Raw genomic sequence first — 10,437 nt, forward strand, 5'->3', positions numbered from 1 at the left:
TTGAGATTCGTGCAGAACGTATTTAAATGGTTGGGATTTTCCATAAAGTCACGCAAAGTTTGAGATATCTCAGAGGATACGAATTCTTACCAAACACCCACCCTCCCGCAGCGGGGTAACTATGGTTGTACAGATTTGTGAACACTGCCGCAGAAAATCAGCTACAAAGCGAAAGATCCATCATTAATTAAAGTAAACTAATCTAGTATCCTACTAAGTACTAACGCTGTAGCGCATCCATAAATGTGAATGTGAATTGTGAGCTAGTCTAACAAAAAAAGCAAATCATAGATATGAAACTATTACTCGCCTAAGTTAAAATTAACAACCTTTTTATAATAAATACACGAAAAACAAAAAAAAAGTGGGGGCTACGTGGGCCGTTGGATTGAGACGCAAAAATAAGAGGGAAAGAATGAGATGGAAAGCCCAGACCTGAAAGCGTGCTGCCTGCCATTATAGTTCCCTTCTTTCTCTTCTCTCTCTCTCTCTCTCTCCCTCCCTCTCTCCCTCTCCTTCCGAATTGTTTCTCGTTTCTCAGTTCTCTGACTCTCTTAATTCTTTTTTCCTCTCTCCCACTTTCTACAGTCTTGATTTTGGCGAGGTTGGAAAGATCCAGTAAAACAAACAAGTCGGTGGGAAAAATCTTAAAGGTGACAGCTTTGCAAACTCTTGGGAAGTTCAGAAAAAAAGTAGGCTTCTTTTCTCTGATTCAAACTAAGAAAGGTCACCTGGGAGTCTATTTTGCTGCGAAGTCGGATCTACGGGGATTTGGGTGTGAGTTGGTTTGGAGTGTTGTGTGTTGCTTCGCTCACTGGGTGCTTGATAAGGCTAGCTGTGGCATGATTGGATGTGAAAAGAACAAATGTTAGATAAGAGAATCTAGAGTATAATGCTACAAAGACATGAAGGTAATTCCTTGCTTCTTTGCTTTCCCTTAATTCCTAAAATATAAACTAGGATTGCAAATGTGTTATTATTTTTTTTCTTGAATAATTGAATGAGTTTGGAACTGGAATTCCAGGGAATTGAGTAAAGCTAGCTACTGGAGTAGGATTTCTAGTCAGACTGGAGGTTGCTATTTTTAGATTTTTGCCAATTGATGCTTTATACATGGACGCGACATGGGTTAGTCAATTATTCTGTTTTGTTGGTTTTATTGAGATTTACTTATGCTATAATTTGAAGAAAGTTTTCTTGTATAATCTCTACTAGAAATATACTCTGTAAACTCTAGTCTTTTCCTCTTCCTTGGTATTTTAGAAAATGCCAAACTGTCCCTTTCCAGAGGAGAAGAAGACAATGTAAGAGTTATGGAGGGATAATTTGGTACTTTAAAAGGGTAAATTGGTAATGTGGTATTCTTGTCCATGGGTACAGTACCATTTATATACCAGTTATTTTGGCTTTGGTGGCCACACATGAAAATGAAATTATTTGTTAATTTAATTTCTGATGATTTCTTTCTTAATCCTGTTTCCAGCTGAAACTTATGCTAGGATTGCTACTATTGACCACATGCGAAGCACTAAATCCAGAAGGTCAAAATCTATTAGAACTAAAATCTGGATTTATTGACAGTTTAAACCAGTTATCTAACTGGGAAGCAAACAATCAAACACCTTGCTCATGGAGAGGCGTAAATTGCACCACCGACCGTAATACGTTTGTTTTCTCTCTGGACCTAAACAATTTAAACCTTTCTGGCACCATCTCTCCAATCATTGGTATGCTAATTCAACTGAGCTACCTTGACCTCTCTGGCAATCAACTTTCAGGGAAAATCCCTGGGCAAATTGGTAATTTGGCCAACCTTGAAGTTTTGAACCTGAACAATAACAACTTTGAGGGAGAAATCCCACAAGAAATTGGCAAATTGGTTAATTTGGTGAGATGCAATTTATGCAATAATCGACTTTCCGGACGCATACCTGATGAATTTGGAAACTTGAGTTCCCTTTCTGAATTTGTGGCCTATTCAAATAATTTGTCGGGTGCGCTACCAAGTAGTATTGGGAAACTAAAAAATCTGACCATTTTTCGGGTTGGGCAGAATCTCATTTCTGGATCCTTGCCCGCAGAAATATATGGATGTAAAAAACTTCAAGTTCTCGGTCTTGCTCAAAATTCATTAACTGGTCAGATGCCTAAAGAAATTTTTATGCTAAGTAATTTGCGGGAATTGGTCCTTTGGTCAAATCAGCTTTCTGGAACAATACCATCTGAAATTGGTAGCTGCATGAGTCTGAGAACAATCGCACTTTATGAGAATAACTTGATCGGTACTATACCGGCAACAATCGGGAACCTGATGAATTTGGAAAATTTGTACCTTTATCGGAATGGTTTGAATGGCACAATGCCCATTTCACTGGGGAACCTGAGTATGGCAAAAGAAATAGATTTTTCAGAAAATGAGCTTTTCGGTACCATACCAAGGGAGTTGGGTAGCATCAAGGGTTTGAGGTTGCTGTACCTATTTCAAAACCAACTTACTGGTTCAATACCTATTGAACTATGTAATCTCCGAAACTTGACCAAGTTGGATTTGTCAATCAATAACTTAACTGGTCCTATACCAGTCGGGTTTCAATACCTCACTCAATTGACCCAACTCCAATTGTTTGAAAATTTTCTTACTGGCACAATTCCTCCTAAGCTGGGAGTTTTCAGCCGTTTATGGGTCATGGATTTCTCTAACAATAATTTAGGAGGTCAGATCCCAAGGTACCTATGCAGGCACTCAAATTTGATTTTACTGAACCTTTGGTCAAATAAATTTACGGGTAACATTCCATCTGAAATTTCCTATTGCAAAACTCTAGTACAACTCAGGCTTGGATCAAATAGCCTGACCGGCAGTTTCCCTCTAGATCTCTGCAATCTTGTGAATTTGACCACGATAGAATTGGATCAAAACCGGTTTAGTGGGCCCATAACACCAGATATTAAGAATTGCAAGGGTTTACAACGGCTTAGCATATCCAATAACTTCTTCACCTCTCAATTACCTGGTGAAATTGGTGATCTATCGAGGCTTGTTGTGTTCAATATTTCATCAAACAGGTTTGTTGGTAAAATACCGATTGAAATTTTCAATTGTACAACTTTGCAACGTCTCGATTTGAGTCAAAATCAGTTTGTGGGCCCCTTACCTGACCAAATTGGGACACTAACCCAGTTGGAGCTTCTTCGAATTGCCGACAATGCCTTAACTGGCGCAATACCTCCCATTTTGGGTAAGCTTTCTCGCTTAACTGAATTGCAGGTTGGAGGTAACCATTTCTCAGGTCCGATACCGAAGGAATTGGGCATGTTGTCTAGTCTACAAATTGCCATGAATTTAAGCTTTAACAACCTCTCTGGAAATATACCAGAGGAGATAGGAAACCTTGCCCTGTTAGAGTATCTACTGCTAAACAATAATGGGTTAACAGGTGGGATACCTGCTACATTTGCAAACCTGTCAAGTCTAATGGGCCTAAATGTCTCATACAATGACTTAATGGGCCCTTTACCGCCCCTATCGTTATTTGAACACATGGAAATGAGTAGCTTTATTGGTAATAAGGGGCTTTGTGGGGGTCCCCTCGGGCAATGCAATGAGTCCCCGGATTTGTACACAGCAGGCTCCTCTCGAAGGGCGTCTACTCCCCTGGGCAAGATTATAGCCATCATTTCAGCTGTAATTGGGGGCATTTCCTTGATATTTATTGCAATAATTGTGTATTACATGAGAAAACCTCTTGAATCTGTGGCCCCACTGCAGGAAAAGCAGCTACGGCCTGCCCCCTCTGACATGTGCATGTCACCAAAAGAAGGTTTCACCTTCCAAGACCTAGTTCTTGCAACTGATAATTTTGATGAGAGATTTGTCATTGGCCGAGGTGCATGTGGGACTGTTTACCGGGCCATGATGAAATCGGGCCCGGATGTTGCAGTTAAAAAATTAGCCTCCAATCGAGAAGGAAACAACACAGACAACAGCTTTCAAGCAGAAATTCTGACGCTGGGAAAAATACGGCATCGCAACATTGTAAAACTCTATGGTTTCATCTACCACAAAGGGTCAAACTTGCTTTTATATGAATACATGGCAAAGGGGAGTTTGGGTGAGCTGCTTCATGGGTCAGATTCAGGCACCCTCGAATGGGAGACCCGTTTCAAGATTGCACTCGGTGCTGCTGAGGGGTTATCATACTTACACCATGATTGTAAGCCGAGAATTGTGCATAGGGATATTAAGTCGAACAATATATTGCTTGATGAGAATTTTGAGGCCCATGTGGGGGATTTTGGGCTTGCCAAGGTCATTGATTTGCCACATTCAAAAACAATGTCAGCTGTTGCTGGCTCTTACGGTTATATAGCCCCAGGTTAGTGTATTAGAACATCCTTCTTTTTCATTGTAGTTGTTTTGGTTTACATTTTATTAAAATTGTCAAGTTTGCATGTATTATAGTTATTGAATGATAAATTGTCATATACTTAAGAATACATGTATATATCTTTGGTATGGTAAAAAACAGTGGTTAATTTGATGGATGTCATGATTGGTATTAGACTGTGGGTCCATATAGCCTGGTTTCATATTTTGTGACTTATTCTGAAATGTCATATTTTAATAAGCCCCTTAAATAAACCTATTGCAGTGAGCACTGTAATACAAAACAAGATATTTGCATGGTAATCCATGAAAAAGGTTCTTGTTATCTCCATAAATGATATGTCAATCATTTTGATCTGACATTTGATTTTAATTTTTTGTGACAGAGTATGCATATACAATGAAGGTTACTGAAAAGTGTGACATATACAGTTACGGTGTGGTGCTACTCGAGTTGCTCACTGGTAAAGCACCAGTACAGCCTATAGATCAGGGGGGTGATCTAGTGACATGGGTCCGAAACTTTATTCGGAATAGCAACAATTCACTGAACCCGGAAATTCTTGACAATAAATTGGATCTGTCAGAAGGATTGGTTGTAGAGCACATGATCACCGTTTTAAAAATTGCATTGATGTGCACCAGCATGTCACCATTTGATAGGCCGCAAATGCGACAAGTTGTAGTTATGTTGGTTGAGTCTAGCGAGAGAGCTAGGAGCCATGACTCATCTCCCCCCTCTGAACATTCTTCTTACAAAGAAAACTAGCCCTGATTGTAATTTATTTTCCAACTTTTCACTTTCTTTCTTTTTTTCTTCTTGAATTTATCAAAAGGTGTATTTACCCCCACCTTTTTTTTTTAATCTTTTCTGGACCTTATAACAATAGCTATTCTTTACACTAGCTCATTATAGGATATAGAAATTTTACAAAGTTTACCGGGTATATTTTTTAAGTACATTGTTAGGTACTAGTATGCCCTCGTACTTCTTGTCAATCATTCTTCTCAGTTTTCGCAACAAAGTGACAGTCTTCAATGCTTTCACTGTTATTTCCCTTCTTTTTCTTTGACATTTGCTTCCTTGTGGTATTTTACTTAATTTCCATTTAGTGACCCATAGCTATTTTGAACTCGGCATTAATATTTAACTTAAAAGCTCATCATTTTTGGAGTTTTGACAGATTTTCAGATAGTTGTCTCAGTTCAGTATTTTTGGAATGTGTGTAACAAGTTTGCCTAACAGAGTAATTGGTCATTCTTCTGTTCAAGTAAGATTGATTTGTTCATGCTATGAGTATTGCTTATGCTGCAAATTTTTGTCATGAAAACTAAAAACTGGAAATGCCTTCCAAAGCAGGCCCTGTCCAGAGTTTAAGGCCTTTGAAAAAGGGTATACAATTAGCTTGGCCCATCATAGAGATATATGGTTTTGCAAGAGAGCCCTTTTGCTAAGAACCTCTGACAACAGCACCTTTTTCCTTGGTAACCTGCTTTCATTAGCACAGGCTTCTCCTCAAAAAAAAAAAAAAAAAAACCCTGTTTCCATTACTGAAAGTAAGAGTGCTTACAACCTAAGTATATACAAGTTGATTTCTACATCTTTTTATTCTAATTACAACCATTTCTACATCTTATTCTCATTTCAAACTCTCAGTAACACACTACCTGAAACACAATAGGACCCAAACCTGATAAGAAACTTCTACCAAGCAGGCCCTTGAAAAATATACATATCTTAAAGTCGCACACAAAAAAGGAAAAGTTATCTGTATCAACTTGGAGCTTCTATTCATCTAGCTTTCAGCAATCATATTCCCTTTCCTCTTCTCCCATGTCTCGAGCCAACTTGATGCTGACACGTTCTTCATCACCATCTCATGCAAAGAACAAGGCATGAAACACAAACAATTTCTCAGAAGAGGAAGAGTATACCTTATGCACCTGTTTGTATTGAATAAAGTATAATTCCTTCTTAACACCAAAGAAGCAACTTTTTTTTTTGGGAAAGAAGGCATATAAATGACTGTTTCATTAGAGTGAAACCACCTTAAGTTACATTCGGAAGTTTAGATACTTGCAACAAACAAAAAACCCATCAAAAGCCCTACTTGCCAACAACAGGTCTCCGCACCCACTGCATCCTTGACCTAGCCATTACCATCACAAAATATTCTAATCAACTATTATACTGTCCAATCATAGATGTGGAGTCTCAGTCTCTCAGTATCAGCACAAATCACAGAAAATTAGCTACATACATTGGGAGCTTATATAAACAAAGAACCAAAAAGTAATACTTTATCAAACAACCAGCAATCAGAGATATTCAGTTTTTTATTTATTTTGACAAAACCGATAATGCAAAAAGAATTGACCAGTATCAGGATTATGCCTCCTTAGATCTCCTTATGGCTCCTTTAGCTTCCTTAGTCACTTAATTCTCCCAAATATTGGTTCCATAGTGAGGATTAAGGTCACCTCCTTTAGAATCCTTTTGCCCGAAATCTTAATCCCTTGCCCGTATCTTAAGGCACCTTTATCCATGGATTAAGCCTCCTTAGCCACTACCTACGGATCAAGCCTCCTTAAGACAACCGAACATGATCTCCTTAGCGTGAATTAAAGTTTAATCCTACTATCCTTGCCGAACAGTTTTCAAGTATAGACAAAACATGACATGTTACTCATCAAGTAGTGTTTCTATTTTGCTAATCACCCCAAACTGACAGCTAGTAATTTACATGGAAATGTCATTCATCATTGTACCAGAATAAAGTCCAGAACCAAGCTTGGACAGAAAGCTTGGGCATGAAGGAGAGGAAGCTGGTATAGGGCTACTAATGGACTGGAGGAGCTGATTAAAGGATGACCAAAAATTTCGATTATTTGATTTTCTCAATGTTATCGGAGCTAACTGTGAGATTTAATTAGCACACTGTCAGACAGATGGGGGTTTAAATCCCCAATTTTTGTTTTTTGTTACAGGGGTATAGGCCTAGGGAAAGGGTAGATAAATGTACAGTTCTGTATATATGAGAAAAACTTCAGCTAATTTAACAGGCAGTTGAGGTACTTATTTTCAGAAAACAAAAAAAAAATGTCAGTTGCATCTTGTATAGTTGCAATGTGATTTCAAAAGAAAAAAGGAAGCCAGTCGAAATATTTTAATTTGAACTGTTCAACAAAATAAAAGAGTAGCTAAACGACAAAACTCACACAACTATTTTATCCACAACTGGAGTGGGTTGTTCATCAGAGCCCCATACACTGGAGTTCAATCGACAGCATTGTATTTTGTTGCATCAGCGCCCATGGTGATAGCCTGATGGTGTATTTACTATTGGTCAGGAAGAGGAATGTGGAAAATAGAAGAAAGTAGAGACGTGAATAAGAAGCACATTAGATTTAGAAGGGGCACCTGTCTCAAAAAAAAAAAAAGATGAAATAAGAACAACTTGATTTGGTATAGATCTCCTGCACTACAATTTTTTAGTTCTGATTTCTGTCCCATTTTCTGTTCTTCAGTTCTTCTTCAAGTAGTACAATATGCCAGATCAAACCACCCTTATTCAACTTCTTGGTTTTGATTCCTGTCCCATGTTCTTCTTCTCCACATACCTTCTTGTTCTATTCAACATCTTCACATGGTTCCACTTAATAAAGACTTAACTCAATTGCCGACAACAATAAAAAAAAAAATAACGACTTAACTCCCAAGTTTGAGTTTCTTTGTTAAAATTTAATAATGACATGATCTGGATAAAGAGGAAAAAAAGGGTGGTATATGCCGTTTGGAAATACGGGTGCAGAACCAACCATTATGATTAAGTAATGTACATAATAATAGAAGAAATAGCACTAATTATAACAAACCTCATCTGAGGAACCAAGTTTGGTGGGTTAAAGTAACACTGGATTGGTCAATAAAGGTACGATTCTTTGGTTTTCTTCTTCAGTGTTTAGTTTGGTCAAATATATATTTTTTTCTTATCTTAAACTATCCATTGGTCCTCAGAGAAAAGCTCAATTAAATGCAATCAATTCAGCACTCAACTAGTGAGAATCTGATACAATCCTGGTACTTCCTCTCATTTTAGGGGACAAATATCCAGAAATGTTATTACTGCAAATAAACAAATATCAAGACATGCGACTACATCGACATAAACTCAATATGCTACAAGAATGATCAGCTCATGAACAGTTCTTGCAACAGGGATAAACATTATTCAAATTTAACCCAATAATTGGTAGCTGGAAACCTACACCAGCACTCCAGCCTTCTTCAGGAATTCATTGAGTCCATTAAACGACGAACCACCTTCCTTCAAAGCATTCTCCATCAAATGTTCAATCTCTCTTGCCTTCCTCCTAATATCCTTCCCTTTCTCACTCTCCCCCATCACCATTTCTATCACCTCTTTGACCCGCTCCTTGTCCACATGTGAATACTCATAATTACCTCTTGCCAATTCCACACTAGCACCCCATTTCTCCAACATCATCACATTATAAAATTGCTCTGCTGAGAGAGGCCAACCGATAATTGGTACACCATGTACCAGGGACTCAAGAGTTGAGTTCCATCCGCAATGGCTCAGAAAAGTGCCCGTGGATTTATGTGCTAGTATACTAATTTGTGGAGCCCACCCATGTATGAACAATCCTTTCCCCTCCTGGCTCATCCTCTTCTCAAAACCTTCAGGCAGCCACTCAGGTTTAAATTCTCCTTTTACGTCAAACCCAACAGGTGGTCTGATGACCCACATGAAGGGTCGGCCGGCTGCCTCAAGACCCAGTGCAAGCTCCATCATTTGTTTTGCTTGTATTGTGTTTTGGGACCCAAATGAGACAAACAAAACAGACCCCACCTCGTGAGAATCCAACCAGTTTATGATACTATTATCTCGTTCTACTGATGTTTCGGGGGCACGAAGCAATGGTCCTATGGGCCAAACTGGCATTTTAAAAGTTTTTCTAATCATACCAAGCCCGGTGAATTCAACCTCTTCTACGGTATTGGCAAGCATTGCATCAGTTTTATAACAGAGTAAAATCTGACCTTGAAGAAATTCACCCCATGATTTGGAGACATTATCATCCAACCAGTATTTGGGGAGTTGGGTTTTATGGAGCACAATTTCAGGGTACTCTGGAAGAAAAAACTCGTCTCCTTTCCGAATATTTTTGGGAAGATGAGTGCAAATAGAGAAGAACACGGCCGTACCGAAACTCCCACTTGAGATTAAAATCGAATGAAAGCAATTGTACTTGCGTGCGACATCGACTGACCAGGCAAAGAAAAAGTCAGCGACAATGGAGACAGGTTTGGAGTTAGAAACGATGGAGGCAATGAAGGAGTCGAAGGCGGGGAGGAGGGAGAGGGAAGCATGGTAAAAGGAAATGAACTGGTCAAAGCGGAGAGAGGTAAGGGTTTCGGTGTGTGGAGGGAGGTTGAAGGATTCAGGGGAGAAGGGGAGGGGGTGGAGACGGAGAGGAGAAAGGGGAGGGAGAGAGGAACGGATGGATTCGAGGGTGCGAGGGGTGGAGACGAGGGTGATGGTGAGGTCGGGGTGGCGGTGGTGGAGAACGGAGGCGAGAGAGATGAAGGGGTTGATGTGGCCTTGAGCAAGGAAGGGGAAGAGAACTATGTGTGGGGCTGGGGCTGGTGGTGAGTTATTGGTAGCCATTAGAGGAGATGGTGTTTTTGATCTTGGTCAGAACTCAGAAGTAAGAACAGAGGAGAGTGCATTGAGAAGAGAAATAGAATCTGCTGTCTCCGTCTCTCCTGTCCATACTCTCCACAGGTCACAACGAATTCGTATCCTCTGAGATCCGAATTTTTTATTAATAGAAAATAAATTAATAAAATATCAAAATAGGGAATTGATTTGAAATTTTGTTGATAAATAGATAGAACAGGGGTAATGTTGGACGGGACAAATTATTCCGTCCGGCTTATATTCCTAATTATAATTCTTAATCAACTTAGCGGTAAAAAAGAAGAAGAAGCCGAACAGTAAAGTAAGACCCGTCTGAGCCTTCTC

At 39.2% G+C, this 10,437-nt stretch overlaps 2 protein-coding genes across 2 annotated transcripts; one reads left to right on the forward strand and one right to left on the reverse strand.

Moving 5' to 3' along the window:
• Positions 1-501: 501 nt before the first annotated feature.
• LOC144562470 (Leucine-rich repeat protein kinase family protein) lies at positions 502-5,327 on the forward strand. Its single transcript, XM_078311704.1, has 4 exons — positions 502-911; positions 1,025-1,128; positions 1,484-4,376; positions 4,774-5,327. Exons 2-4 carry the CDS (start codon positions 1,114-1,116, stop codon positions 5,154-5,156), a joined length of 3,291 nt encoding a protein of 1,096 aa, XP_078167830.1. The 5' UTR covers positions 502-911; positions 1,025-1,113; the 3' UTR covers positions 5,157-5,327.
• Positions 5,328-5,973: 646 nt separating this feature from the next.
• Positions 5,974-10,164, reverse strand: LOC144562472 (UDP-glycosyltransferase 92A1-like). Its single transcript, XM_078311707.1, has 2 exons — positions 8,657-10,164; positions 5,974-7,808 (listed from the first exon to the last, which is right to left on the reverse strand). The coding sequence occupies exons 1-2, from the start codon at positions 10,078-10,080 to the stop codon at positions 7,796-7,798; spliced, it is 1,437 nt and encodes a 478-aa protein (XP_078167833.1). The 5' UTR covers positions 10,081-10,164; the 3' UTR covers positions 5,974-7,795.
• Between the last annotated feature and the right edge of the window lie 273 nt (positions 10,165-10,437).

Source organism: Carex rostrata, chromosome 11 (genome assembly GCF_964058835.1).
Source record: "Carex rostrata chromosome 11, lpCarRost1.2, whole genome shotgun sequence".
In the NCBI taxonomy this organism is placed as follows: domain Eukaryota; kingdom Viridiplantae; phylum Streptophyta; class Magnoliopsida; order Poales; family Cyperaceae; genus Carex; species Carex rostrata.